The sequence below is a fragment of the Anopheles merus genome, chromosome 3L (genome assembly GCF_017562075.2).
Source record: "Anopheles merus strain MAF chromosome 3L, AmerM5.1, whole genome shotgun sequence".
Classification (NCBI taxonomy): Eukaryota; Metazoa; Arthropoda; class Insecta; order Diptera; family Culicidae; genus Anopheles; species Anopheles merus.
Window position 1 is genome coordinate 13342886 of NC_054085.1, and position 27700 is coordinate 13370585.

The following is a 27700-nucleotide window of genomic DNA, read 5'->3' on the forward strand; positions in this document are numbered from 1 at the left end:
AGTAGGATCTTCACAAATTTCGATGGAATTGCAATTAAATCATGCATTTAAAAGTTATACACGTCCAAAGTTGAGCATGTTTGCGTATGCTCTACATGTCTGAAAAATGAAGATACATTTTTGCTTGACACCGAAAAGGTTAATTATTCGAACATGCTCGCTCTGTCGTTCGAAAATGGCGTTCAAATTATGTAGAATCGCTCCGGCCGTGCGGCGAGTGTTGAATTAAATCATGAAAATACACAAATAAGAGGAATTCAATACAATAAGGCACTTTCGTGTTGTTTGCATCATTAAGATCTGGCAAACGAAAATGCGAGAAATCAGAGCACATTCTCAAAAACCCGTCCATCACGGCTCGACACACACATTCAGCCCGGCACAGTGGAATAGAGTGCCGTTACCAAACGGTCATAATCGACAGTGGAGCTCCAAAATGCGGCCACAGCGTAGCTGTCAGAGCGCACAGCAAGTGTCAAATGCGCTTTTGTTGTAGTTGTCAGAATCCAGGCAGCGAAGCTACAACAGTGCCGAGCTCGTTCGCTTGATGCACTGATTGCATATTACATCCCCTGGAGCGACACTTGCTGGACGCATTCCTGTGTTCTGCAACCTTATCAAGTCCGCGCACATACAAACACACACACACACATACAGTAAAGCGAAAACAGTGTTGCCGTGGTAGAGTTAGGTGTTCGCTTTGCTTTGTTGTTGTTGTTTACGGGAAGGCCCCAGGGCACCGCAGCAGGCGAAGGATGGAGGAACCGCCGCCGCCGCCACCACCCGCTGCACCGTCGCCACACGGGACGAAAAGTGAACCGATGACAGCGGCCGCACCGAACGAAGCCACACAACGGTCGGCCGCTGCCGTCGGTGGCAGGATGGTGGTAGTGTGTCGGATCTGTCTCTCCACCCGTCCGCGCATGATATCCATCCACAGTCCGGTGCCGGAGTACGACCAGAAGACGCTGTACGCCATGCTGCTGTCCGTGTGCTTGCCGCTGAACCAGCGCGAAACGGTGCAGGGCTTGCCGGAACAGATCTGCCGCAACTGCCAGTGGAAGCTGCTGTCGGCGTACGATCTGTACGAGACGACGCTGGCCAGCGACGAGCAGCTGCGCGCCGAAACGTCCCGGAAACCACCGACCGGGAAGGTGACACTGGCCGGCGAGGTGTTGCAGCCGGCGGATGCACCGACAGCGGACGACGGCTTGATCCGTGTGAAGGAAGAAACGCCCGACGACGGGTACGAGGAGCACGGGTACGGACCGGGCGGTAGGGCCGAAGAGGAGGACGTCCCGGGCGCGGTGTACGACGCGAGCGGGGAGATGAGCATGCTCAGCATTCAACCCGACGTAAGCCTGCTGACGGAGGAGGGGGGCCGCGAGCCGGGCGAGGAGGAGGAGGGAGACGACGCCAACCTGCTGGAGGAGTCGAAAGCCGACCTGCCCGATCCGATGGAAGCGTTCGTGGACGAGCACTACCAGCAGGACGAGGACAGTGGCAACCACGTGTGCGGGCTGTGCAAGCAGGACTTTGCGTACAAGAGCCAGTGCCGGATGCACATCGCGCAAAAGCACAACCCGGCCAAACCGTTCAAGTGCGACGTGTGCTACTGCACGCTCACCAGCCACCTGCGCCTGGTGCGGCACAAGATCGTGACGCACGGCGCCGGCCAGATCAAGCGGGAGGACGTGATCGAGGCGCAGAACGACAGCACCGGCGAGATGACGTACACGTGCCCGATCTGCCGGAAGGTGTTCAACTCGTCCGTGCGCTTCAAGCGCCACCGGAACGTGCACGTGGTGCACAATCGGCCGTTCAAGTGTGAGGTGTGCCTGTACCGGTTCGCCACCAAGCCGCAGCTGACGCAGCACGCCAAGGTGCACGACGAGAAGAGCGTGTCGCCGGGCAGCTCGGAGGTGGGCGAGTACCCGTGCGACCGCTGCGAGGAGGTGTTCGTGGCGAAGCGCGCCCTCACGATGCACCTGAAGAAGGCGCACCAGGTGTACCGGGTGCCGGGCGGGGCGCGGCCGGACGAGCAGCGCGAACGCAGCGAGTACGTGTGCATCATCTGCAAGGCGACGTTTGCGCGCGAAACCGTCCTCAACACGCACATGAAGATGCACGAGCTGCTGGCGGCGGAGAAGGAGAAGGAACGGCGGCTCGATCTCGAGCGGCTGGTCAAGCAGGAGCTGCAGCAGCAGATGCAGCAGAGCGTGCCACCGCTGCCGCCCCTCTCGCCGGAGGAAACCGATCAGCCGTCCTGCGTGCTCGATCCGGTGGCGCTCGGGCTGGTGCCGGTGGCAAAGGCGCAAGGCGGAGCGGCATCCGGCACGGACAATAACAACAGCAGCACGAGCATCAACAACAACAGTCCACCCGGCGGCTCCGGTGGTCCGAGCGGGCTGAAGCGGAAGCTGTCCCTGCCGCCGGCACCGCCGAGCGACATGGCGTACGTGTGTCCGGTGTGCGACACCGAGTTCGATGAGCGGGAAGCGCTGAAGAAGCACCAGAAGGAGCAGCACACCCGGCTGCAGGTTGGCATCGTGTCGTCGAGGATGGGTGAGTCCGGCACGCCGACCGGTGGGGGGGGACATTCGCAGCCGCGGATGATGCCACGGTTGACCGCCCTGCCCGGGATGAAAATGCGCCTACTGGATGGGAAGCGGATAATGGACAAAAAGCGACGCCTACTGCCCGACCCAACCGGTATGCATACTGTGCACTTGTAGTAGAGTAGGCGACATTTTATGCACTTCCTTTTTAACTTTAATTGTTCTTTCTCCTGTTCTCATGTTTCCGCTTGTTAGCTTCAGCATTTTCATTTTATTATGTACCCGGTTTTTCCCTTTCTTCTTTTCATCTTATATAACACAATTTAAGCCTTTTTTTGCTTTGCTTCCTTTTAACCTTTCGCTCATCCTCTCATTTTTGCTTCTCGGCTCTCGGTTGTCTAGTTTTAGTTCCATCAAGCTTCTAATTTGTGTTGATGTTATCGATTTATCATTAGCTTTAGTATAAAAATAAGTTCGACACACACACACACAACACAATGACGGGCTTAAAAAACGTTTTGAGGTAAAATTACATTACCCCTCGTGAAAGGTGGTTGGCCGCTCAAGCCCAACCTACGACTGCGATAAAGCTGAGTTTACAGAAAACAAAAAATAAGCACAAACCACCCTTTCGATACACAGATTTCATCATCGTCATCATCATCATATTTTCCCTCCCCGCGCATTTTGCTTGCATGTCTTTGTAGGTGGTGTGTGTGTGTATGATATATTTGTTGGGAAAAGTATTAACAGAGAGATGTTGTTTCCCAATCTCCGGAAACAAGCTCGTTTTCCCATATTGTTTCTCCCCGCAACCGATACATTCCTTTGAAATCGATAGATTTTAGCAACTTTTATGCAATTCTTAAAAGCAGGGCACAACATACACACACGCTCTGTCGCTCTCTCCTCCCTTTTCTGTGTGTAGAACTTGTCCACGAGACCACTTTGTCTCTTGCAGACAGGCAGACACGCGCACATAAGTTTATGTTCATATTAAGAGGGGTGAGTGAGGTGGCGCTTGAATGGGCAAAAAACAAGCATCAAACACCACCCAGCGAAATTGATAAGACATTAAAGGAATAGAGAGAGAGAGAAAGAGAGAGAGAGAGAGAGAGAGAGAGAGAGAGAGAGAGAGAGAGAGAGAGAGAGAGAGCGCGCGACTGTGAGTGAGAGGGAGTGTTGCCACTATCTTTTTCTGTGTTACCTGATAAAATGTATTGCTTTTTAACCATTTCTTTAACTTATTGCTGTGCCATCTTGCATTTGCTGTTTGCTTTCCCTTCTTATATTAGATTCTCATAATCGTTTTCGTGCAATTTTCGGTCTCAAATTACGAGAGTCATCGTCATTGCCTTCCACCCCGGGTGATGGTGGTGGTCGTGTGGTGCGATTGGCTTTTGTTGCGACCGATGGGTTTTCTATTACATTCTTCGCTATCTTCTGCTAACGCTAGCAACAAACCTCTCGTCACCACCAAACGTCGGGGCAGGCCATGCTCGGTGTGTGTGCTTCCCTGCACAAGTTCACCAAAAGAGAACAAAACTATATAGATACAAATTCCATTTTGTGAGTGTGTTTGTGTTTGTATGTGTCTTTTTATTTGCTTCTATCTGGTTTTTTTTTCTCAGTTTTTCTCTTGTTTCTTTTTATGCTATTTGCATTTCCTGTTGACAGTGCGGGTTTTGTCGATTTGTCATATTGTATTGTTGAACAGTCTATGTTTTAATCTGTTTTTTTTCTCTTCTTCTTTGCCTTTGTACTACTTTCGATCGATCGATGGTGTGTGTGTGTGTGTGCTTGCTGTAGTGGTGTCGATTTTTCCCACTTTATTCATTAGCTTTAGCGAATGGTTTTACAACCACTTAGGCGAGTGCATCGAACACAACGCCATTCTCTTTGTTCGCAATTAATAATCGATATCGTCGTTGCTTAATGCGTTTGTGTTAGTTACATATCGTTTATTAACTTTTCTTTTATATTGTTTTTTTTTTTTTTGTTAGGGGAAAGGGCGTTGTATTGTATTTTATTTCTATTGAATAGCTTTCATTTATCTTTTGGCTAATCGGCTCGCTACCTTTTCTTACACACTTTCCTTCCCATAAAGTTTTCCAACCTTTTGTGACTCCCCCTCCCTGCCTATTACTTCTGTGCATTGCTGGAGGCGGGTTACATACTCTCCTCCGAAACTTAAAACCAGTTTTATGCAGTCGTAGTTTCACCCCTCTTCCGGAGGGTTTGGTGCGCTGGTTTCACATCCCTCTTCCTTCCGGCCATGCCCTGTAGCGTGTGTTTTGCTACAACATAAAAAAGAGAAGAAATAGCTAGTAGCTTTGTTTTACGTACCACCATCACCACACCACCACCACCACCCTCCCGTTCGGTTCGGGCATCCCAATCTACCTTCCAACCGTTCGACCCGCGGTTCAGTTTCCTTTAGGGGGTACATTTTTCCGTTGTGATGGTGATCGTTGTGGAATGGTTTTTCCCGGATAAAAGAGGCAGGACGATAGAAAGAGAGAGAGAGAGAAAGGGAGAGGGGAGTTATGGGAAATTGTTCAAAGTAAATAAATAGCTCGGTATCCTTTTATTTTCTCGTACTTCTTTGCCCAACTTAATATGTGACCGATGCTGCTGCTGCTACTGCTGCTCCTATAGCCATTCATGCACGTCGTTAGTTGTTTATTCTCGTATTGATTTTTGCTCCACTCTTATTGAGGGCTAATGCATTATGTCGCACTTCCGGTGTAGGCTGTACGTTAGTATTCGTTGTGGTGTGTTTTCTTTTGTTGTTTTAAACGTTGTTAATTAAGCAACGTATTTGTTTTTTGTTACTTCTCTCTTTTGTGATAGTTTTAATATTAATGTCTAGGTAGTTTAGTTAGTTTTTTGTATTTATGTTTTTAGGTTTACGCATATTGAGCTAAAATTTAAAGCTTAGTTTCTTATTATAAAATTAATGCTTCTTGTGCATATTTGACTTGTTTGAAATTTATAATACATTTGCATACTTTATATGGAAGTTGGTCGAACGCTTCATTATATTAATTTATAATAACATTTTATATTTTACATGTCTTCAAACTTTGTATTGATATCCGTGTTTTATCCTTATTTTCTTATATGGATTCAATGCAAATCATGTTTTTATTTTCATATTTTTTGTTAGATTTTTTGTAAATTCATTTTGTTTTTTGCTAATTTCAACAAAGTAATGAAACTTATTTTTGCCTCTTTATCTATTGATTGTCCTTTTGTTATAGTTAAATTGTTAGTTTTTGTTCTATTCTGTTCTTTTGTTAATTTTTTCTTTAGGTACTTTTTATAGTTTAATGTAGAAAAAAGATTACTTACTTACGTTTTTACTTATCTGGCACTACAACCACTTTGCGGCCTTGGTCTGCCTCCGAACTGCTGTGGAGTGTCTGAAACTGCTCACTCGAGATTATTATATTTTTATAATCGTTATTGCTTTTTTATAATTTTTTTACACTTTTCCATTTATATAAATTATTTTAACCATTTTTCATTTCACAGTGTGTCTAATTTCTTTTTCTTTTTTTAATATATTGTTTTATTGTTTTTGTGCTTTCACATTTATGTTATGTATGTATTTTTTATTGATATTACTTATTAGTTATTATTTGTTGTCTATTATTTGTTTATTTGTTCTAGCTTAATGGTTAAGTTGCTTTGTTCTGTTCTGTTTTTATTTCGTTTGTGACCCTAACATGTTTTTACAGTTTAGTTATAATGTAATTAAAAGGTTTATAGTTCGTAACAATTGTTTACTCGCTTTTTAATTATATTTTTATAATTTATATTAGCATGGTTTTTTATGATTGTTATGTACATTTTTTCATTTAATTTTAATATTTTTATAATTTATATTTGTATAGCTTTTCATTTCATAGTTTTTCTCATTTCTTTTCATATTTTTTGTAACGTTTTTTTACCATTTTGCACTGCAAAATTAATTTACTCCTCTTTTACTCTACAAAAGAGCGACTATTATATCACATATGATATATTTTATGTTCCTTTTTTAATTGTTCAATTTTTCCAAATTTTAGATGATGACGTTGAGCTAATAGAGCACGACGAATCGCTAGACAACGACGGCCACAGCACTGGCGGCCTAATACCGATAGATGACAGTCCGCGGGGCATTGAACGGCGGCAGACCGCATCCGGTGCTACCGCGTCAACGCCCACTGAAGAACCGTCCCAGTTCCAGTGCGACCTCTGCCATAAAAAGTTCCCCTACAACTGCTACCTAACGATGCACATGCGTAAAAATCACGACAAATCCAAACCGTACGGCTGCAAGGTGTGCCATTACCGCTTCGGGTACCGCGGTACGCTGCTGCGCCACCAGCTGATCCACTCGTCCCAGCGTGTCCAGCCCGGCAGCCACGGTTCAATCATCTTCAAGTGCCGCATCTGTTCGGCCAAATTTCTCGAGCTAAGGCAGCTGAATATGCATCTGAAAGGGCACCGGAAGGTGCCGGAAGAGCCAGAGCCCAACCAGCAGGTGCAGCTGATTCGCTGCAACGAGTGTCCGCAAATCTTTAGCAACCCGAACCAGCTCGCACGGCACATGGTGAAGGAGCATCAGCAGGAGCAGCAAGAGAGCGAGGACGACGAGCTATACAATTCCGACCGATTATTTCAGCACCAGCAGCAAGCCGACCTGGCCATGTATCCGTCCTCTTCGTCGTTAAGAGGTGACGGTGGTGGTCGTACCACCACGAACGATCTCAAGCATAATTCCGAACAGTCGAAAGACGGCCACGGCGCTGCACTCATAAACGACGATATATCGATCATCAAGCTGGAGCCAAACTTTGATTAAGCGTGGAAGGTATAGATGTGTTTTATTTTTCTAGGGGAATTCTACAACTTACTTCCTTTGTTTTCACCCTCCGCGGATAGGGGCGAAGACTTTTAAGCATAGATAGGAAGGGGTTTTTTTAGTGATAAGGTTGTGGTAGATACGCAGGTAGGTACGAAGCACGATGGAATTAAATGGTGAAAACAAAAACCCGTCTGTACAATCTTAACCAAATAAACTGGAAACCAATCATCGAACTACAATGGAATATGAGCTGCGATAGCGACCATAGAGCGCACTTGTCTATGTTGTTTGGCCAGCCAAAGAGTATTTTATCGAGTGTATAGAGCGTTTAAATTGATGCAGTTTAGTAGGAACCTAAACCTAAGTAATTAAGAAGTAAAAATGCTCTACTGAAATAAATGAAACATGTATGCATTATACGCGCAAAAGACTTTGTTTTAGTTCTCCGTTGAGTGTGATCAAAGAAAAACGAAAAAAAAGTCCAATTATAGTGAAGCGCCGTTTATCCGGGTATCCGTTTATCCGTGCAGGTGATAAATGACAGTTCAATACAAAGGTGCCATTGCGTTCTGAGGAGGATATTTGAAAATACGGTTATCAGAGTCATAATCAGAAACACTATAAATCATGGCAAATTTCAAAAATCATATTCCTATTGGAAAAAAACATACAGGTGATAAAAACTGGGTGATTTTTTTTCAAAACATACAGGGTTTTCCAATTGAATGAATAACATCTTTTACGGACGTCACACGAAGCGTAAACTTTGGCGTAAACTAAATTTCAGCCATAATCCCTATAATCTTTTGACAGGAAGTTTACGCTCTCCCATACAAATCAAGCGTAAACTTTTTGAGTTTATGCCTCGTGTGACGTCCGTATTTGATTTCGATGTCAATATTTTCCATGGCTTACTTATGAAAGCATTCATGTTCTCAGCCCATTTTCATTCGATGTCAACATTGGCTGCTTAAGCAATTTTGGCTATTTGGGAGGAATATTGAGTGAAGTGATTGTGATTTTTTTTTAGTAAACTAAGTGAAATTCAAGAGCTTTTTTTTTTTTTTTTTTTTTTTTTTTTTTTTTTTTTTTTTTTCTTTGGCTCAACAACCGATGCCGGTCAAGGCCTGCCAACACACTTGTGGGGTTGGCTTTCAGTGACTTATTGATTTCCCCCCATAGCAGGATAGTCAGTCCTACGTATGGCGGCACGGTCTATTAGGGGCTTGAACCCATGACGGGCATGTTGTTAAGTCGTACGAGTTGACGACTGTACCATGAGACCGGCTTAAGAGCTTTTAGAGGTTTAAAATAAACATGCACATAAAAAACACAAATCGTGTTTATTTCATTAGGCGTAAGGCCATGGCTGTGACAAAATGCTGACAAAATTTTCAAAACGTTGGCTTTTGTCACTTTTTTTTAGCTTTTGTCAAAATTTCGTAACCTGGTGTCAAGGTGGATTAAAAATATCAGGTGGGGGATAAGGGCCTTTGGGGGGTCGCCATAGTGGAGGGACTTTACGTCATTTTAAAACCGTTAACCATTGGTTTCCGCACACAAAGCTTAGCAAATAGAACAGATTTCTTTGTTATTATGTGCTTTTTTGTGTGTCGATTGATTTTATCGAAAAAATGAGATATACGAACAAAAGATTTGATGATTTGTTAATGCACGAAATTTAAAATCATGTGAGTAAGAGTTCTAATCTCACGTAAATTGTCCATGCGGCTTGTAGGTAATGAGGAATTAATGTAAAAATTTAAAAAAAAAAACATGATTTCATAGTTTTTATCATCAAAATTTTGAAAACACAATGAATTATAAAATAAATTCACGGAATAACACAAAATAACACACTTTAAACCATGTTTTAATGTTAAATAAGAACTCGCAAAGTCCATAATATATTTTTAAAGAATATTTAATCGAAAAAATGGGGTAGATAAACTATATGAACAAATTTAATAAATGTAAATAAAGTATGAATTCTGGGGACCTTACGTCAAGTGACGAATTGTCAAAATGCACTAGAGTCCACCACCTGATATTTTTAAATCCACCTTGCCTGGTGTAGTCAGGAAATAAAGTTGACAAGAAGTGACAAAATTTAACGTTCGCGAAAAGCATATATAAACAGCTGTTTGGCGCAGTTGTGACCCATTGCTATGATAATAATGCTAAAATGCATGTTTCTAATTGATTTATTTACCTATTTAGTACTACTTAAACAAAATATCCATGATATTCAGATGTTGGAGCTTTTTACCGTTCTTGTGCATATTTTTGTTGCGGCAACAAAAGCTCATTTTTGCAGTTGACAAACAATTTTGAACAAGTTGATTTTTTTGAACATTTTGTCACCTCCGTGGCCACGCGCTAAATTGATGACGGCTTGCTTGAAAATAAAACGCAATCAAAAATAATCCTTGGCACCGTGGCATAAGGAAGCTGCTTAAGCGCTACTTGAAAGACCCATCTGGAACTTAGATGCTGTTTATCTACTGCAAAAGGTGAATTCAAGCAGCGATCTGTAGCATGCCAAAATTAGTTGCTGCTGCAAATTTGGCTATTTGGGGAGTGGTGGGAGCTCGGAATCGGAACCCCTGGTTCCGTTACCGGAGCAAATTTAAACGGCGCTTCACTGTAATTTAAATCTAGCTTATTTTTCTTTTCATTCCATATTCGAGGCGAATATTAAAGTGCAAAAAACGTACGTCTTAAGAGCTATTTAAAAGAATCACCTAGAACCGCTCAAATAAATGCAATCAACACATCGGTGATGTGAGATCATCTTCGTCGGAATTTTCCCGAGTGTCGCCGATTCCGCTGCAAAATCCAACTCCACCAACGGTTATGTCGTAATGCGGGTAGGGTTGTTTGTACAGCTTGTCGCTTCAAAACAATTGTTCACAATTGCTCCCCATCGTGCTGGTACAATATCATCATCACCACACGATGCAGAGATAGTAAACTCACTTTATCCGCACAAATAATGTGAAAATAGTTTCGTAAATTACACATCAACGTTTCGATATTTGCACCAAAACAGTTCGTTTACACGGTGCCGTGCGCGCTGCATCGCACGTTCCCTGTGCCCTCACTACTACAAGCGCACACGCACGCACACACACAAGCCCACAGCGCAAAACATCGTCAAACGTCAAACCTGAAAGCAGCGAACGGCATACAGCCCAGCAGGCGCAGCAGGCCGAAACGGCGAACGAAGAAAACGGTGCCGTGCACCTTCAGCGTGAAAACAACAGTTTTAGTTGTGACCAGTGGAAAAACGGCGATAAAATCGTACAGTAAAATACAGGTAAGATCGGTGTCATTGTTTTTTTTACCCGTGCGGCAGAAAAATGGTTGCTTCCAGCAGGGCTCCATCGGCGCATCGAAACGGAACCCTTGGGGCTCATAAACTCTATACCCTCGGCGACCCTAGAATCAACATTGATTTTCCGAACCCACCCTAGCACCCTGTTCCCACGCCGCGTGTTTCGATGTGTGGGAAACGAAAGTGTGAAAATGACGACGAAAAGTTCTGCGGAAAAGTCACACCGACCGTCGTGCCTCGCCGCCAATACAAGATGGAAGGGTCGATAAGGTAACCACCGCCTCTGTCACCACCACCACCACCAGCACCAAGGCCTTCTCACTGTCGGCCCCTTTTCAGTGCATATAATTTGATCGTGTTTACCACCCCTTTCATGCCGTTCCCTTTGCCCAAGGAGTGTGCGTTTTGCACCGGATCATACTGCGTAGTGCATTTTAGAATGGTTTACAGCGGCCGACTAGCATAAAGGTGTACGCATACGTTCGTTGACCGTTTGTCACAAACAAAGCGAAAGCTCACGAGCGAGCAGTAGGAAAAGATGCAGTTTTTACACCCCAAGCTCCTCCGAGAATCGTCATTTTCCACCCCGCTCATGCAGGCCCACGCTGCTTCGAGTTCTTTTCCAACCCGCTGCGTGCGTGTTTGTGTGCGTGCGTGCCTGGCATGTCCGTCAAAAACACCTCACCTCCACGCCCTCCCCCCCCCCCGCCCAGGTCGCGTCAGCTGCTATGACAGGACGGTGTTGTTGCCGTATGTTGTTGCCATTCGCTCCCTACCACCGAGCATGCAGGGGAATTGCTTCTGGAAAATTCATTCGAACCCCCAGCGCACACACACTGTCAGGTTGGGCGGCAGCAGCGCAAGAGAGCGTCACGGAACGCGCCGCCATCGATCGGAAAATTTACACCTTTTGCTGCTACTCGGGTGTGAATGGATGCCGGAAAATTCCGCCAAAAGAAAAGTGCTTAAGCATGAGTGAAAAGAAAAGGACAAAATTTGTGAAACAGGCAGCTAACACCGGGAAGGAAAAAGCTGCAGAAAGCAAACGGCTCCTGTGATTGTGCGCCACTATGCCAGGTTGGAAAAACCGTATTGAACTGACATTAAGGGGCGATGATGCTGATGTCTACATTCCGCCAAGATGGGAAGCTGTGTGTGTGTTGTTTAGTTTGAAACGGTGCGCACGATAGAAGGGAGAAAAGTGTAGCCCGTGGTGGTAGTAGCCCGTCCATCCTTCCGTGCGCCAAAGAGCTCCGTTCCGTCCTTGACCGACATTGGACCGAGTTGGAGTTGCAGGTGCATCTCTAGATGCACAGAACGCACAAAGCAAAGTGCAGCCACAAGCAAGCGCAATTTGAAAGAAGCCACATCGCGGCAGACAGCGGAAGCAAAAGCACCCGTTTTCGAAAATGTTCTAGAAGCATTGCTTCCTGCGCGTCGGCAGAGACACAACGGCAGCGCGGCGTGCGTGCGTAATTAGAAGTGTGTGTGTGTGTGTGTGTGTGTGTGTGCTGGTGTGTGGAGCTGGTTGGCGCCGTGTGCCGTGTGCCCTCAAAATGAATACGATTGGTCGCAATTAATTAAAAGTTAAAGAAAAATAGTTTTACGCGTGCAAAGAGGAACGCGCCATCAGTCGAAAAGTTGGCTGCGTTGAACGGGAAAGGAAGGAGCTGCTGGTGGTGGTGGCCTTTTTTTATTAGCGGCCAGCATCGGACGGGAGATATGGGTGACGAATGGTCGCGTGCGAGAGGTGGTGGTGGTAGATGCGCCAAGCGGTCCCGTTTCGATCAGCAGTTCGATGCCGAGTTCGGGCCTTCGGCAGTGACCAGCACGACAAGGTAACTGAAGTGTTAATTTCTTTTTTACTAAATCGATCTTTTTCTTTTCCCTTTTTTACACGCGGTCCCTGTTCCTGTGTTCCGCCTGGTTTGGTTTTGGGTTGTGATTTGGTGGACACGCGCGCGCACCTTGCATTACCGGGGGAAACAGCGAGCACATTTCGAAAAGGCAACCGAATTGTGACAGCAATAGAGCACACAATCGTACCAGGTGGACAGTGTGTGTGTGTGAGAAATAGTTGTGTTGAAGCTGTATCGGTGTGTGGTTCGTCTTCGAATTGGTGTGAAACAATTGGAAACGTTTGAAGTGACAGTTGACAAATCCGGACTGCGCGAGAGACACATTTACCGCTTCAGCGTGCTCAGACCGTGCGTGTTACCAAGGAAACTGTGTACACTGTGCACCAAAAAGGAAAAAGAAAACCTCCCCAGCAGCAGCTACAAACGTCAATGATATCGGCACCCGTGTTTGGTGGAACAGCATCCTCGTCCGGCAATCGAGCGGCAACGACCGGCGGCACCGAAAGCATGGAGGTGGACATGTTTGTGTCGGACGTGATGGTCGGTGTGATGGATGCGATGGGTGGTGGTAGCGGTGGTGCTGTCGCCTCCACCAGCTCCGAGTGGCCCCGGTCGCCCCGCGTCGATGAGGCCGGCAGCAGCTGGCTGAACAAACCACCGATGGAAAGGTGCTGCCCACGAACCCTCCCTTTAGTTTTGGTCTTTTTCACCTGTTTCAACACTTTCTCATACTCTCTCCTGCGTCGTTTGAGTGTGTTCACAAGTTACAGTGTTTGCACGTCGGCAGGTGTAGAATTACAAATTTGCAAGAATACTCCACCTAAGATTGCTCCCATGTTCTCCCGTGCTACTATGGCATCATTCCCCCACCATTCATTGCAAAGGCATCTTGTTTCCAACTGGATTCTAATTGTAATGCTCTTTTACGACCAGGTTCATCGATATCCTTGACCAGCTGGACACGAAGGTGGAATCGCTTCGCAAGGAGGCAATGGTGCTGCGCGACAAGAAGGACTTTCTGGCAATGTCGGTGGATCTGCTCAAGAACAACGAATACCTGTCCGGACTAAATGAGAGTAAGTGTGTGTGTGTGTGTGTTTGGGTGTTTCATTTTGAAAACGAGCGCAAGCTGATAAAATTCCGTATTTTAAGACCGATAAGGGAAGCAAGTGCAATAGCGCGGGACCCAATCGGCATGGGGTGGATGATTGCTCCGTCCTAGTTTGGTTCGCACTCGTCACGTCAAAGAAAAAGAAAAAAAACCTTCGAGAACGTTCGAGCACATACGAGAACATTCCACAAACAGTCCCCGACACAGATGTTGTCGAATGTTTTCTTTTCTTTGCTTTTTTTTGGGTGCAATTGTTTTGTCGCATCATCCGCTGATATGGTGTGGTGGGGGGGGGGGGGGGGGGGGGAGGCTGTTATGATTATCGCAAACAATCCCCCCTCGCGTTCGGATTCGGGTATGTTCGATGCTTTTATGTGTGCGTGTTTGTGTACGATGACGACGACAACGACGACGCATGCTCTCGGCTAATGTTGAGCTAGGTCAGGGAAGACGCGCATTTCTATTTTTTTGGCATCATCCTCATCACGAACGAATGCTGTTGTAAGTGAGCAAAAAGAGATGCGTCACAAAAAACATGTTAAAATTTTTAACCTCCGATAGAAACATGGGCTAAATATTTTTAAATTACGCGGAAGAGCGTTAATGTGCAGGCGATGATGTGTGTTGCTTGAAATTCTTAGTTTTAAATTAATCCCCTTTACCACTCTTGGTTGGACAGGAAAAAAGATGGTGTTTCAAACCAAACTGTGAACAAAGAAACATTTCAAGCACAAAGAAGGAAAAGGGGTCTCACCGTCAACATTTCGGGTGCGTGCCAATTTTTCACCTCTCTATCTCTCGGGGGAAGAAGAGGTTTCCTAAAATAAATAAACCCACGCACGGATAGGGTCGGAGGAAGCAATATGCATATTTTGACCAGCTTTGGTACCATCCAGCTCGCTATAACCGGTTTTTTTTTCTCGGTTCGGTTTGAGTTCAGGTTTGTGAAACGTTTGTGGAAGCTCTCACCGTAAAAGGTGCGTTATTCGAAGATTTGCTTTCAATCGGCTTAAATTTTGAATCGGTTATGAGTGGGCTTTGCGCACTTCATCTGCTGCGTAGGACTAAAAACAATTTTGGATTTCTAACCTTCAATCGTTTTGATTGACTAATTGCTCATTTTTTTCAATTTCCTCTCCTTTTTAGATGAGCGTGAAGAGATTGACTGTTACGTGCAGCGGATCAGCAGCCGACTCGGAACGGTCGAGCTGAACGTGTGCACGGTGCGCGACCAGGCGCAGGAAGATTCGCTGCACCACGTCAACAGCCTGATCGATCTGATCATCGCGAGCGCCGACCCGGTAATTTCGCGCCAAAAGTGCCAACAGTATCTGAACGCGTGCAGCACCACCGACACGAGCGTGTACACGGACGTCGACCCGCACACGGTCTGTACGGACAAAAAGTTCGAGAGCGTCCTGCTCGGCTGCACGCTCGACGATCAGAAGACGATCAAGAAGCGGCTGCAGGCGCTGCTGGTCTACCTGACCCAGCAAACGATCGTCCACTGAAGGAACAAGAAAGGGACATGCCGGGACCGTGACCGAAACGCAAATGGGAGGGGGAAGGAGGATAAGGAACACAGCAGCATGGGCGCATAGCATATGGTACAACGGGTTGGAATTCCGGTCAGGCATACCTCGTGGGAAAGATAGTGCGAAGGACGAGGGGTTAAAGGTGTTCCAAAAGTAGGAAAAGGGAGGACGCACATGCTGTTCGTTACCGCATTGGCGAGGGATAGCCTGCGTGTGTACCATGTGCCGGCGACCGGGAAGCGCACGGGGTCTAATTAAGCAGTTTAAACGGAGCCATCGGAAGCTCTGGTAACTCAAACATAATTCATAACAAAAGCTTATGCAACGGCAGCACAAAAAAAATGCAGTAAAATAAGAAAACAGAAGGGATGAATCAATTCGCTTGATTGGACCGGACGCACAGAGCGAACTTACGGTGGTAAAACACCTGCTGCTTCTAGCAGTCGTCCGTCAAACCGTACAACACGTGTACACGCTCCTGCTTTGTTAGATTCCGGGGCACCTTTCTTTTAAAGTGACGTACATTGGATGCGTCACACGCGAAGGCCCGCTGTTGCGCCGCTGCTAGATTTCCCCCTCAGCTATGTTGGAAGGGAGAACGGGGGAGTATCGGTGTTGTAATTGTTTCTGCGCGCGTTTAATACTGTACTTTTTGTAATTTTTCATAATTTTCCACTATTTTAGCCATTATCTGTAGCAATGAAAACAAAATGCGGCGTTGCGAATTGTAACACGGCGATGATGAAAATGATTGCGTTTCCACTATCCTATGAATTCTCCTCTCCAATTCTGTATTAAATTAGCAGTTTTTTGTTTTAAATCATCTCGATCTAAACTATTCCTTCATTGATACACATCTTCCATGCCAGTGAGTTTAAAGTTCTTTCAGTGAGAAGCATTTGCGAAGAATGGCAAGGTTTTAGGTGGAACCTGAATCGTTTTTTTTCCATACCATACCAGTTTAGATGAAGAAAGGAACGGAAATAGTACATGGATAGACTGAAAAAAGAATGGTTTTGTTGCACTTTTAAATGACGAGAAGAAATCTCACCCTCCCTTTAAAGCATTGTTTTTAAAAAAAAGTTGTTTGTAGAAGCATGGTCTGGTTTTCAAAGATAGTTTAATTTTTGGTTTTTCGCTAGTACTTAGGGATTTTGAATGGAAGGAAAAGAACATCACAAAACTGCAGGAAGGAAATCAGTTCTGATTACACAGAAAAACACACACTGCCCCTTCATGCTGACCGCGCGGGCAAAAGGCTTAAACTCTGCCGCCGAAATAGCTTCTCCTCAGAGCGTAGAAAAGAAGCTGTACAAACGCTTAAGGTCAGTAATGATTTTGTTTGAACTGGATTGTTCCGGATGTACACACATCCGCTGTCTGCTTCCGGAAGGAAGCATCTTCCGTTTTGGGCAGTTGTCGGAATGTATTCTAGACGACAGAAAGGAATAAGCCGGTTTCTGCAACTGGAAAATATTAAACTCATATGCAAAATACACAAAATATTTAAAAAAAAATGTTATAAACATTGTGTCCGTTGCATTTTAGATGAACTTACACTCTTTATTCCGCAGACACTGCGCGCACGCTTCTTCCTAATGCTAGCTAAACCAACCTTATAACCTAACTGCCACCCTTGGAGTACCGTTTCCAGAACTTTTTCACATCGTCGTGCCCGTTCTTCGTGACCACCATCGTGCGGATGCGCTCGTTCTGCCAGATCATCACGCCGATCGATTGGGCGTAATCGCGCAGCGTGATAAAGTCGGCCTGCGACAGGAACTGATTGTACACGACGCCCTCGGTGTAGGTGAACCGGTTCCGTTCGTTCTCCCACAGCTTTATCTGATCGACGACCGTGGGCGGCAGGGAGGATTTGCTGTTGATCGCCTGCTCCACCGTCAGCATCGTCGGGTGGGCATGCTGCTCCAGGTAGCTGATGATCTGCTCCGCCGTAATGCCGCCCCGGAACGCTTGCCGGACGGAATCGCGCGACAGCACACCGACCACCAGGTTGGGAAACCGGTACAGCAGCTCGGTGAACAGGCCGAGCAGGGCCACCTGCAGGTTCGAGTCGGTGTACGCGTACACGCGATAGTTCGTCTCGACGATGATGTAGCCCTTGTCCTTGGTCGCGTTCGATTCCTGGTCCTGGGCGAGCGTCGTGGCGTGGGTAGCGTTTTTCGAGGTGATGTTGTGCGCCAGGCGCGTCGGATAGAACCGGCCCTCCTTGCGCTTCCGCTGGTACACCAGCCCGAACTCGCGCAAATGCTGCAGGAAGGTAAGCAGGCCCGGGCTGAGCCCCTCGGAGCTGTAGTCCCGGCCGAGCGTGCTGAAGCTAAGCTGGAACAGCATCGACAGACACTCGGGCAGGTTGAGGCCGCGCGCCTCGCACGTATCGAGATACTGCAGCATAAAGTGCCACACCTGGGCCTGCGTGTCGAGCAGCAGAAACTGGAAGCCCTGCCGGGTGATGACCGGGCTGCCGTCCGACTCGTCCCGCTTCATCAGATTGGCGTGCAGCAGGATGCGCACCGCGTCCGGCGAGATGCCTTCCCCCTCCATGCCCTTGGAGCTACCGGCACCAACCATATAGTGCAGCACGCAGCGCCACCGGGACATGGCGTACGTGTCCAGGAAGTCGATGTCGCGCGACTTCTGGTCCGGATCGAGCGCGTTCGACATCGACCAGGGCCGGCCGCCGCCCAGCAGTGCGATCTTGAGGTTCTTCTTGAACGTTGGGCACAGCTCCCAGGCGGCCAGCCCGCCCGGATAGGCCGCGCTCCGCCATACACCCAGCTCGGTCAGCACCTGCGAGACGGATGTGTTTTCCCTGCGAATGGTATAGGCGGTGGGTTAGTGAACTGTGCGAGCTGTATCTTCCCGATCGAACTTGTACTCACTTTGCGTAGACCTGTGTTGCCCACGAGGACACGACCGCTTGTGGAATCGGTTGCTCGACGAACAGAATTCTTATAACGAATTGGCGCGCTATTTCTGGCAGCTCGCTGCAAAAGTTTGTGCATTAGAGAACAGGTTTTTTTTAAAGATAAAAGCGATACCGCATCTCGATGGAAGCTTACCGATAAACGGCGAGACAGATGGCGGGGTAGTTGTACAGCTTTTCCAGCACCTCGGGCGGTCGCGATTTCAGATACTCTTCCAAATCTTTGCATTCTAAATTAGCCGGTTTGGTGATGAGCGACGAGCCGGACGAGGACGATCCTTTGCTGGTGGTGCCGCTGTTACCTTGGCTGCTCTTAGCCTCCGACATGGTTGCCGGTACGCGGGGGTGCGGAAAACAATTTGTTCTCAAGGATGGAGGCAGCTGCGGGTGAGCTACAGCATTTGCGAAAAACTAGTTTTGAGGCCGGTAAGGATTTTACGGACAAGTCGGTTGGCTCGAGGCCGGAGCAAGCCGCACCGTAAATAAAACACCAAGGACTGGCAGGAGCATTTATTCGGCTTGGTTGACATTTGACTGGAAGCGCTGACAGCTGTCTGTTGACGGATGGATGGGAATGGATAAATTCCGCAAGGGAATTTTAATTTTCAAAGTCTTTCTATAGCCTTTCAAACAAAAATACAATTCAAAAAACAAAAAAATGAATTTTAAAATCCTATTGTATGGCCAAAGTTCGTAATATTATAAAATTCTCAAAATTCAAAGAATGTATGTTCCGCTGGACGCGCGCATTGGACCGTTTGTTTGGGTCTCGCTGTCAACGGGATGTAAACAAACGCCGCGAGCCGTTGCTATTTTGAATCGCACCGAGCGCGCAGTGCGTGTCGTGCGTATTGTGCATTAAAATTCCACTCTTTCTCCGTCCCAGAATGTGTTCGATGTAGTTACACTGTGTGTTCAAGTAGAAAAATAAGTGTGCCAGCAGCGAAACAAGCCGAAACACGATGGATATCGAAGCCCGGCACAGTGAGCTGCGGACGCGGCTAGATGTGCTTGGGTTTGGGCATCCGCTGCCGCTCAGTGCGATCGGGATCGTTTCCGCAATACTGGACGATCTGATCCAAACGTCGGAAAAGCTGAAATGTGCCAACCAAAGGATAGAACAGCTGCACCAGGTACGGGCACAATCACAGCAACCATCGACAGGCGTTTCGGCAACGCTCAAACCGCAGTCATTAGCGGCAGACCAGACCCCCGCAAGGTGTCCTGCGTCCCTCTACCATTGCCTTTAGTAACAGTTTTATTTTGTACTGTTTATTTACTTCATTTGCGCACCAGGAAAAGTCCGCCTGGGAGCTGGGCGTGGAGCCGTACAAGTGTGACAACTCGCGGCTGCTGGCCGAATGTAACGCGCTGCACCTGGAGCTGATCAAGCAGCAGGATAAGCACATCCTGGCGAACACGGAGCTGCGATCGCGCGTACGATCGCTGCAGGCGGACAAGAAGCAGCTCGAGGAGAAATGTCTCGCGGCAGAGTGTAAGATCCGGGAGCTGCAAACGGGCTCGAGCGAGAGTGTGAAATCGCGCAAGGACACTGCCAACAAGCGTGAGTATTGGTCGTTTGTGTGTTGTGGGAGGGTTACCACTCCCCCGCTCTATAGTATCGATTAATGACGATTGTGTGTGCGCCATTGCGTGTGCGTCAACAGTGGAAATGGGGGCTGTGGGAGAATATGATTAACTGCGTGTGAAAAGTAGCACGTTGTTCGTTGTTCGTGGTTCCAGTGTGGTTGGTCCCTCCGGGGAAGTGTTAGTGGTTGGCTGCTATTCCGCACTAATAAAACCCTCCTTTTTCGTCCATTTTTTCCCCCAGAGCGCAAACCCTTCGTTTCGACTGTTCGGGCGGGCACGTTTTACCAGCCGCCAAAGTGCTGCGAACAGGGCGGGATGCAGCAGCCGGGAGGTATGCCACCGACCTGCCGCTGTCCGTGCAACCAGATGAAGCAGGTCGACGTGCTGCACGAGGTGGAACGGTTGCGTGTGGAAACGCAAAACCAGCAGGGAGTCATCGATGCGCTCAAGAATCAGGTTGGTGGTGGTGGGGGAAATGAGTTATTTTTTTTATTGAATTGAATTTGCGGTCTCGGGTGCGACAAATTTGTACCGGGTCTATTACTGCATCTATTTTAGAAGAAAAAATCAAAATCCGTGCCCTCGGTGGCGGCCCTTTCGTACTCCTCGAAGCGTTGGATGTAATCATCGTCCATGTCGTGGCGGTAGGATCCAACCGTACCGCTGCGTATGAACCTACGAAAAACATAAAAAGAAATGTTCTCTCTTTATTCACACCCCCAAATCGATCGATTTCGCGAGCATTTACTGGAAGTTCGTTTTCGAGAGCTGCTTACGCTCCTCACTGTGGGTGGTGTTCCGGGCCCATTCCAGCAGATCGTCCATGTTGCACGATTTGTTGTCTAAAATGGTGGAAAAAGGACCCTTGTATCGCTTCTATGAAATGGTTTCAATACCATACTTCTCATCGATTCCACGGAAAGATGCTTTTCCAGCTCGTCCACCTCGCGCTCGGTGTACCGCTTGCCCAGGAAGCTGCTAACCCGCCCAATCACTGCCCGCAAATCGCGCTTCATCTGTTCGTACGTTAGGAAGAGACAGTTCGCACCAGCCGGCTGCTTGCTCCATTCCCAGTACGCACGCACATGCTCACTGAACGGTGCATAGATGAGACTATCGTTCAGAAAGGCGTCAAAAAAGTGCTCCCTCGGACCGTCATAGCCCACGATGTTGCGATAGTGATGGTAGAAGGATGTGGCCGCATCCTTCGGGTTGCGCGAGACGTAGATAATTTTAGGCCGCACCGTACGAATCGCGTCCGGCAGAAGCATCACCGGCAGGTGGCACTTAATGTGGCGCGGGCGGGGTAAATCTTGCACTCGACCGACCGAATCACCATCCATTAGCGAAAGTGCACCGGAGAGCCTTTAAAGGATGGTGTTTTTTAGAGATGTCAATAGCTGTAAAGAAGAACTATCAATCCCCTCCCGCTTAACACTCACTCCAGAAAAGGGAAGCGTTCCTCGAGCGTTAGCTTGCCTGCGCGCGCATAATCGAGCCCGTTGTTCAGCAGCCAAACCATTTCCTGGGTCCAGGTGGTGCCACACTTGGGGTACGTGATGACCCACACATCGTCCTCGTAAACGGCCATCTGCTGTATGGGACTTACCAGCGGCAGGAACTTCTCGATCATGATGCACCACTGGTCCGCACGCGTCAACCGGTAGTGCTTCTCCGTGCCCGGGCAGTCGATCCGATCGGTGTACTGGTTGCTGTACTTTTCGTACCGTATCATCGTTGCAGAGGCTGTTGGTCGGTCTGCAGCTAACGTTAAACTAACGCAATGCAATTTGCGATCGATTCACTTGGGGGGGTCAGTTGCATTCCAACCACCGAGTGCGAAACTATCGTTTCCTCCCTCTCTCTCTCTCTGCGGAAGGCAAGAAGATTGCAAACGGTGCGAGCATCTAGGTACGCGCAGATAATTGACTTCTTGAGGCATGGACCTAGGGCAACGCCATGCACGATGACGGGGTGGGCATGCGCAACCGATAAGTAGCGCAAGTTTAACGACCACGGGATGGGAGATAGCGAAAGCGAAAGGATGAGGAAGGATAGGGTGAGAGTTGTTGGTGCACGCGGCAAACTGGTTCATCTGGTTTCTAGTGGCAATCTTTCTTTGGCTCAATCTATGTAGTACTGTTTATGAATCGGGGACGATTTTAGCATTACTGTGCGAGTTGGCTATTCGTAGTCGAACTTGAAATCGCTGCCAGCCGTTTGTTCTGCCACAAACTGGTCGAACCGTTCGCTGTACTCCTCGGGCATCTCGTTGCGATAATCGCCCACAATGCCTTTGCGCATGAATCTGTTTAGACAAAAAGAAGGGCAAGGGTTTTCAATAACTCGAAAGGAAGGTGCCGTTTTGCGGCACAATTACACTCACTCAAACGGTGCACCTTCACGTTGGTTTGACCTGAGGGTGTGCTGTACCATGTCGTGTTTGTTGGTGGCAGGGTTTTCTGAAACACAGTTAAAAAAAGGGAAATACGTTGAAAGGAGCTCAATTAGGCGGTTAGAATGTGCCACTTACTTTTCATTTCGCTGAACGATAAATGCACTGCCAGCTCGTCCAGCTGGGTGTCGGTGTAGGATTTGTTCAGGAATTGGCACACCTTTGGTAGAAGGCCCCGCAAATCCTGTTAACAAAAAGACAATTAATTATGGTTTGCAAAGAGATTGCTTAACACACGTACCCTTTTCATGCTTTCGTACGTGAGAAAGAGCACATTGGGTTCGTCCTTTAACGCCCAAAAGCTCAGCACGTGCTGTATCATCGGACAGAACGTTATGCGATCGTTCAGCAGATCGTCAAAAAATGCTCCCCTATCCCCCCGGTAGCCGACCAGCGTCTGGCAGTGGTGAAAGTACGAGACGGCCACATCCTTCGGGTTGCGGGCGACGTAAACGATGCGCGGCCTCACCGTCCACAGCTGGCGCGGCAGCAGCGGCAGTAGCAGATGGGATTTGATTTGCCGCGGGCGCTCACTGTTGGCGGCGAGGGCGACCGTATCAACATCGTAACGATCCGCAATTGCACCGAATCTGAAACGGGGTGGTGGTGGATAACAAAGCAAACAAATGAATATCCTTTTTTTCCCACGAACCAAAACAAAACAGTGCGCATACTCCAGAAAAGTTGAGCGTGTGTTGAGCTTAACATTACGCGCCGTCTCGTAGTCCAGATCGTGATTGATCAGCCAGACCATCTCCTCCGTCCAGGTGGTGCCACTTTTGGGAAAGGTCACAATCCACACATCATCCTCGTACACGCGGAAGTCGCGCACCTGCTCGGCGTAGTTGCGATACTTGCTAGACACAAACATTGCGGCCGGTGGTACGTTGTGACGCCCGGCCAGCGGGTAGTCCGTTAGGTCGGTCAGCTGTATGAGCGTGTTGCGGAAATCGTACCCACGTTCCGCTGAATCGCTCGGTGCGTCGGTAAATGTAAATGATGCCATCTGTTTTCTCGTATGGTCCTGGTGTGCACACACCAGTCGATCGCCGTTGCAAGACTGTGATATGAGGGCGCAGAATATAGGCATTACCGAGATCGTATGTGGGCGATGGTTGGTGGTGGTTTACATTGGCAGCAGCAAAACCCACAAACATTGATAACGGACGCGTTTTGTTGACGCGCTATTACTGTGCATCATAAATCATGAAGCAAACGTTGCACGCTAAAGCGTATTTGAAGGGAAAACTTGGAGTTTTGATTATGTGATTTATTTAATTTACATAATCGCGCACATTGTACAGGATCGTATGCACTTTCTGTTCGAATGGTAGCACCTAACTGTTCTCCACTATTACAGGGCGCCAATCATTGCAAGGGGTAATATGTTTACTTTACATATTAGACACGTCCAATGTAGGCAATGTTTCAGGTGTCGCGCTGCTTGTGAGTGTTTGCCAATTTCTTTCGCTTATTGAATTTTCGTATTTTCTTGCAAAACGTGTAATCAAACCTGAGCGCTTATTTATTGACAGTTTAGAGTAGTGTTGGGATTCATGAATCTTTTGATGAGATTCATTCATATGAATCTTCAGTAATGAGTGAATCGAATCTCGAGTCGAATCTTCAAGGATTCAGGAATCTCTACAAACTAACGAATCTTCAAAGTTTCATGAACCTCTACAGATTCACCAATCTTCACAGATTCACGAATCTCTACAAATTAACGAATCTCTAAGGATTCATACATCTTCAAAGATTCATTAATCTATAAATATTAATGAATCTCTTAATATTCACGAATCTCCAGGGATTCGTGAATCTTTAGTGATGTATGATTGTCAAAATATTGTGATTGCACGCGATCCCACCTAACAACATGCCCGTCGTGGATTCAAGCCTTGCAAGGACCGACTCCCCATAGCAAAACAAACTATCCGATCGCATCGTGCTTTCCAAAGAGTCTCGAAAGCCTGTATAGGCTGACATGACAACGTAGGTTGTTACACCAAAAAGAAGACTAATGGGAAGCTAAAGTTCTATGAATCATTGGAGATTCACGAATGCCTTGAGATTCGTGAATCTTTCGAGTTTTATGAATCTTTCGAGATTCACGAGTCTTTGGAGATTCATGAATCTTTAAGATTTAGATTCAGATTCATTGAATCATTTCAAAGATTCATTCAGATTCATTAATCCTAATCAGATGTACCCAACACTAGTTTAGAGTATTATAAATCGTACTTGAAATCACTACCGGCAAGCTGCTGCTCGATGAAGCGATCAAACTTCTCGATGTACTCTTCCGACAGCTCATTTCGAAAATCTCCAACAATTCCTTTTCGCATAAACCTATCAAAAAAACAAAATTAGAACCGGAGTGGTGTTAGTAAGATCTGGCATGTTTTTGGTCGGGAGGTTTCGACGCACTCAAATTGTTCCCCTTTGCGGCCATTCATTTTCATCGCACTTCGTACCATCTGATCGTTGTTTGTTGATGGATTTTCTGCAATAAAAAGACGGAAGTTACACAGAGTGTCTTCGCTTTGCTTACTTTTAAAATACAAACTCTTCATCTCATCGAACGATAAATGCATGGTCAACGCATCCAGCTGATCATCGGTGAAGCTTTTCCCGAAAAAGGTACACACTTTGGGCAAAATGCTTCGCAGATCCTGTTGTGTTAATGCGTCATGTTAACAGTTTGTATGATTAATAATACCAAAATATTTGAAACTCGTCAACACTTACTCGCTTCATGCTTTCGTACGTCAGAAACAGTACGTTGGGTTCCTCTTTCAGCGTCCAAAAATCGAGCGCATGCCTAATTTGTGGACAAAACATTACCCGATCCTCGAGCAGCCCATCGAGGAAGGCTTCCTTGGTGCCCCGGTAGCCCATAATCATCCGATAGTGGTGCAGGTAGGACACGGCCACATCCTTCGGGTTGCGGGCGACGTACACGATGCGCGGCTTTACCGTCCACAGCTGGCGGGGCAGTAGCGCCATCGGCAGGTGGGATTTAATGTGCCGCGGACGCTTCATGCTGGCTGCTACCGTCACCGTATCGACCGGTATCTTGTCTGCAATGGCTCCGATTCTGTAACACACACACACACCAAATATAGTGTACAATTTGTGTGAATATTCAAAAAGGAAAAAACTTGGAGCTTTTGATGGTCGCGATCTTACTCCAGAAAATGGGATCGCGTGTTGAGATTGACGTCACGGGCCGTTTGATAGTCCAGGTCGTGAGCGATCAGCCAGACCATCTCCTGCGTCAAGGTGGTGCCACACTTTGGGTACGTCACGATCCACACGTCATCGTCGTACACGCGGAAGTCGCGCACCTGATCGGCGTAGTTGCGAAACTTGGCCGGCACGATCGCTGCTGGTGGCGTACTGCCGCCGGCCGAGGCCAACGGATAATCGGTCAGATCGTTCAACTGTATCTGGACGAAGGAGGACGCACCCGGGCAGGCCAGATCCGTCTCGATATCGGTAATGGTGAACGCACTGGCCATTGCTTTGGTTGTTGTAAGTGTTGTATTTGGTTGTAAGGTCAGACAGAAACTGAAATCCTTTTTATGTGCTCAAACACCACCGTCCAGCAGTGTAAAGCAGCGGGACTAGAGCAATAACTTCTTCTGCGCAATGGTCAGTTCTTGCGGTAACTATCCATGTGTTCTGTAAAGGTCCAAGGTCCAATAGTGAAAGGAAACCGCAACAGACGTGGGACGATGGTGGTTGTCTGCTGTTTATTACACACACTGTAACGAGAGAGGTATTTGATCGCTGAGGATCGTAGGCTTTAGCCTGGGGAATGGAGGTAAGAAAGCGAAAAAGAAGTAAACCCCGATGTCAACAAACCGCAAACGATAAGGGCTTATAGCAGGGCGGTGTGGCATATTACTGTTTGTTTTCTTGTTACAAGAACAGAGCCCTTGCGATAAGAGTGGCCAAGTGCATGGGCGTTGCATCAGCGGTGACCGGTTCTTATCAATACGGAAGTAAAGTGGTTACGGTTTGTGAGCGATGCAGCAGCGTGTGTGTTTGAAAGTCATCAGACATGTAATAGGCCTTTTTTTTTTTGGAATTTTTAAGTTTAATGTGATTTATTTGAAATTTTTGGCCATTTATAATTTAGAATTGATTTTTTTACGTATTTTTATCCCTTCAAAGTCATTGAAACAGGGCCGCATATTTGCTATCCTTGGGGACCCTGTCCAACGTCCAGCGATCGAGCGCCTCGATCAGCTCGCCCGTCAGCTCCCTCTTCCAGCCGTCCGTCTCACCGCGCCGGATGAACTGCATGTCGTTGTCGTTCACCCGGTCCGGCCGGTTCGTTTGCTGGAGATTGTACTCGATCCACTGTCTGCGATTGACGGCCGTATTTTGACGCATCTGGCCAAAGTCGAGATGGTGGGCGAGCGCTGCCAGCTGCTCGTCGGTGTACGATTTGTCGAAAAAGCGGCAAACCTGCCTAATGGCACCGGGTAGATCACGCTTCATGTCCTCGAAGCACAGCGACAGCATGTTCGGGTAGCGCAGCTCACTGTACTCGATCAGATGCTTGTGGTACGGTGAGTAGTACACCAGCTCGTTCATCATCGAGCGCACGAACTGGTCTAGCGTACCGCGGTAGCAGTGCAGGGAGACGGAATGGTGGTAGTACGAGACGGCAACCGATTTGGGATTCCGGCGCACGTACACAAGCTTGGGGCGAACGGTCCAGAGCGCGTTCGGTAGGAAGGCTGGCGGCAGGTGTGTTTTGATGAAGCGCGGCGATGACATTGCGAGTGCATCGCGCAACGGATTGAACGGTTCCGGAAGGTCGCGCAGTCCGGAGAGGCTGTGGAAGAGGAGGTCGATCGATTGAAATGCTTCGGCGGAGGGATCGTGTCGGTGGAGGTAGACTTGCTCAATGAAGGGAAAGCGTGCATCGAGCGGGACGTCTTTCGCTCGCTGGAAGTCGAGCCCGTTGCAGACGAGCCAGATCAGCTCCTGGGTCCAGGTGGTGCCGCTCTTGGGGTACGTTACGATCCACACGTCATCCGGTCGCACTTCCATGTCCTTGATCGTTTGTCCTATCTGCTCGAAGCGCCGCGACAGGCAGACCGGGTCCGGCGTCCAGTTGGGAAGGTTGATCGGCACGTTGGCGTAGTCGTTGCAGCGCACGAGGACGTAGTCTTCCTCGTTACGTTCGCGACAGGTAGCCTTAAAGACGGGATCTTCGATGTCGATGTACTCGAACGTCATCGTGGATAATTCGCTGCCGAATGACTGTGCTTACAATGTGGATCTTACACAGTTGAACGGAAGGAAACGAATGACGCCAACTTGCTGGGGATGATATTTAGCGAGCAAACGGAGAAGTGACTTGTTTTTAACGCGTTCTCTCTATCTACTGCTTTCGTATCACAACCTTCAGCGGCATGGTCGTTGTATGG

At 47.5% G+C, this 27700-nt stretch overlaps 8 protein-coding genes and 1 long non-coding RNA gene across 12 annotated transcripts in view; 3 read left to right on the top strand and 6 right to left on the bottom strand.

Moving 5' to 3' along the window:
- The first annotated feature begins 477 nt into the window (after positions 1-477).
- On the top strand, positions 478-7655 carry LOC121599417 (zinc finger protein Xfin-like). Its single transcript, XM_041927211.1, has 2 exons — positions 478-2712; positions 6632-7655. Exons 1-2 carry the CDS (start codon positions 756-758, stop codon positions 7411-7413), a joined length of 2739 nt encoding a protein of 912 aa, XP_041783145.1. The 5' UTR covers positions 478-755; the 3' UTR covers positions 7414-7655.
- On the bottom strand, positions 4543-5218 carry LOC121599421. The gene is made up of 3 exons (XR_006005673.1): positions 5160-5218; positions 4962-4992; positions 4543-4855 (listed from the first exon to the last, which is right to left on the bottom strand). It is a non-coding gene; the product is annotated as an uncharacterized LOC121599421 (long non-coding RNA).
- Positions 7656-10531: 2876 nt separating the features above from the next.
- On the top strand, positions 10532-16562 carry LOC121600089 (BAG family molecular chaperone regulator 2). Of its 3 annotated transcripts, none has more exons than XM_041928391.1 (4): positions 10532-10735; positions 12743-13280; positions 13546-13688; positions 14870-16562. In XM_041928391.1, exons 2-4 carry the CDS (start codon positions 13042-13044, stop codon positions 15232-15234), a joined length of 747 nt encoding a protein of 248 aa, XP_041784325.1. In that variant the 5' UTR covers positions 10532-10735; positions 12743-13041; the 3' UTR covers positions 15235-16562. The 3 variants fall into 3 exon arrangements, with proteins under 3 accessions (XP_041784325.1, XP_041784326.1, XP_041784327.1); XM_041928392.1 differs by lacking the exon at positions 10532-10735 and adding an exon at positions 11507-11830; XM_041928393.1 differs by lacking the exons at positions 10532-10735; positions 12743-13280 and adding an exon at positions 11508-12591.
- Positions 16563-16795: 233 nt separating this feature from the next.
- On the bottom strand, positions 16796-18721 carry LOC121600079 (general transcription factor IIH subunit 4). The gene is made up of 3 exons (XM_041928379.1): positions 18342-18721; positions 18162-18266; positions 16796-18091 (listed from the first exon to the last, which is right to left on the bottom strand). The coding sequence occupies exons 1-3, from the start codon at positions 18530-18532 to the stop codon at positions 16882-16884; spliced, it is 1506 nt and encodes a 501-aa protein (XP_041784313.1). The 5' UTR covers positions 18533-18721; the 3' UTR covers positions 16796-16881.
- Positions 18722-19042: 321 nt separating this feature from the next.
- The window catches only part of LOC121600078 (centrosomal protein of 135 kDa), a 34355-nt gene continuing 25697 nt past the window's right edge, over positions 19043-27700 (top strand). For both annotated transcript variants that reach the window (XM_041928377.1, XM_041928378.1), the window contains exons 1-3: positions 19043-19338; positions 19502-19769; positions 20037-20251. In XM_041928377.1, coding sequence (XP_041784311.1) covers positions 19168-19338; positions 19502-19769; positions 20037-20251 — 654 coding nt within the window. In that variant the 5' untranslated portion in view covers positions 19043-19167. The remainder of the gene's footprint in view (positions 19339-19501; positions 19770-20036; positions 20252-27700) is intronic.
- Positions 20263-21530, bottom strand: LOC121600088 (luciferin sulfotransferase-like). Its single transcript, XM_041928390.1, has 4 exons — positions 21238-21530; positions 20697-21160; positions 20544-20637; positions 20263-20470 (listed from the first exon to the last, which is right to left on the bottom strand). The coding sequence occupies exons 1-4, from the start codon at positions 21528-21530 to the stop codon at positions 20350-20352; spliced, it is 972 nt and encodes a 323-aa protein (XP_041784324.1). The 3' UTR covers positions 20263-20349.
- On the bottom strand, positions 21967-23549 carry LOC121600084 (luciferin sulfotransferase-like). Its single transcript, XM_041928384.1, has 5 exons — positions 22925-23549; positions 22492-22840; positions 22329-22434; positions 22182-22257; positions 21967-22103 (listed from the first exon to the last, which is right to left on the bottom strand). Exons 1-5 carry the CDS (start codon positions 23338-23340, stop codon positions 21980-21982), a joined length of 1071 nt encoding a protein of 356 aa, XP_041784318.1. The 5' UTR covers positions 23341-23549; the 3' UTR covers positions 21967-21979.
- Positions 24398-26007, bottom strand: LOC121600086 (luciferin sulfotransferase-like). The gene is made up of 5 exons (XM_041928388.1): positions 25443-26007; positions 25002-25350; positions 24820-24925; positions 24681-24756; positions 24398-24602 (listed from the first exon to the last, which is right to left on the bottom strand). Exons 1-5 carry the CDS (start codon positions 25772-25774, stop codon positions 24482-24484), a joined length of 984 nt encoding a protein of 327 aa, XP_041784322.1. The 5' UTR covers positions 25775-26007; the 3' UTR covers positions 24398-24481.
- Positions 26345-27664, bottom strand: LOC121600082 (luciferin sulfotransferase-like). Its single transcript, XM_041928383.1, has 2 exons — positions 27172-27664; positions 26345-27102 (listed from the first exon to the last, which is right to left on the bottom strand). The coding sequence occupies exons 1-2, from the start codon at positions 27507-27509 to the stop codon at positions 26433-26435; spliced, it is 1008 nt and encodes a 335-aa protein (XP_041784317.1). The 5' UTR covers positions 27510-27664; the 3' UTR covers positions 26345-26432.

Bases quoted from the DNA above. Each gene is read 5' to 3' on its own strand.
- LOC121599417 (XM_041927211.1), top strand. From the start codon at position 756: ATGGAGGAACCGCCGCCGCCGCCACCACCCGCTGCACCGTCGCCACAC. The intron at 2,713-6,631 runs GTATGCATACTG...TCCAAATTTTAG, and splicing joins CCTACTGCCCGACCCAACCG to ATGATGACGTTGAGCTAATA.
- LOC121600089 (XM_041928391.1), top strand. From the start codon at position 13,042: ATGATATCGGCACCCGTGTTTGGTGGAACAGCATCCTCGTCCGGCAAT. The intron at 13,281-13,545 runs GTGCTGCCCACG...TTTTACGACCAG, and splicing joins AACAAACCACCGATGGAAAG to GTTCATCGATATCCTTGACC. The intron at 13,689-14,869 runs GTAAGTGTGTGT...TCTCCTTTTTAG, and splicing joins CCTGTCCGGACTAAATGAGA to ATGAGCGTGAAGAGATTGAC.
- LOC121600079 (XM_041928379.1), bottom strand. From the start codon at position 18,532: ATGTCGGAGGCTAAGAGCAGCCAAGGTAACAGCGGCACCACCAGCAAA. The intron at 18,267-18,341 runs GTAAGCTTCCAT...AAACTTTTGCAG, and splicing joins ATCTGTCTCGCCGTTTATCG to CGAGCTGCCAGAAATAGCGC. The intron at 18,092-18,161 runs GTGAGTACAAGT...TACCATTCGCAG, and splicing joins GCAACACAGGTCTACGCAAA to GGAAAACACATCCGTCTCGC.
- LOC121600088 (XM_041928390.1), bottom strand. From the start codon at position 21,530: ATGATACGGTACGAAAAGTACAGCAACCAGTACACCGATCGGATCGAC. The intron at 21,161-21,237 runs GTGAGTGTTAAG...CATCCTTTAAAG, and splicing joins GAACGCTTCCCTTTTCTGGA to GCTCTCCGGTGCACTTTCGC. The intron at 20,471-20,543 runs GTAAATGCTCGC...TGTTTTTCGTAG, and splicing joins CTCTCGAAAACGAACTTCCA to GTTCATACGCAGCGGTACGG.
- LOC121600084 (XM_041928384.1), bottom strand. From the start codon at position 23,340: ATGCCTATATTCTGCGCCCTCATATCACAGTCTTGCAACGGCGATCGA. The intron at 22,258-22,328 runs GTAAGTGGCACA...ACTGTGTTTCAG, and splicing joins ATCGTTCAGCGAAATGAAAA to AAAACCCTGCCACCAACAAA. The intron at 22,104-22,181 runs GTGAGTGTAATT...TTGTCTAAACAG, and splicing joins CGTGAAGGTGCACCGTTTGA to ATTCATGCGCAAAGGCATTG.
- LOC121600086 (XM_041928388.1), bottom strand. From the start codon at position 25,774: ATGGCCAGTGCGTTCACCATTACCGATATCGAGACGGATCTGGCCTGC. The intron at 25,351-25,442 runs GTAAGATCGCGA...TGTGTGTTACAG, and splicing joins ACGCGATCCCATTTTCTGGA to AATCGGAGCCATTGCAGACA. The intron at 24,926-25,001 runs GTAAGTGTTGAC...TTAACACAACAG, and splicing joins CGTACGAAAGCATGAAGCGA to GATCTGCGAAGCATTTTGCC.
- LOC121600082 (XM_041928383.1), bottom strand. From the start codon at position 27,509: ATGACGTTCGAGTACATCGACATCGAAGATCCCGTCTTTAAGGCTACC. The intron at 27,103-27,171 runs GCAAGTCTACCT...CCTCTTCCACAG, and splicing joins GCACGCTTTCCCTTCATTGA to CCTCTCCGGACTGCGCGACC.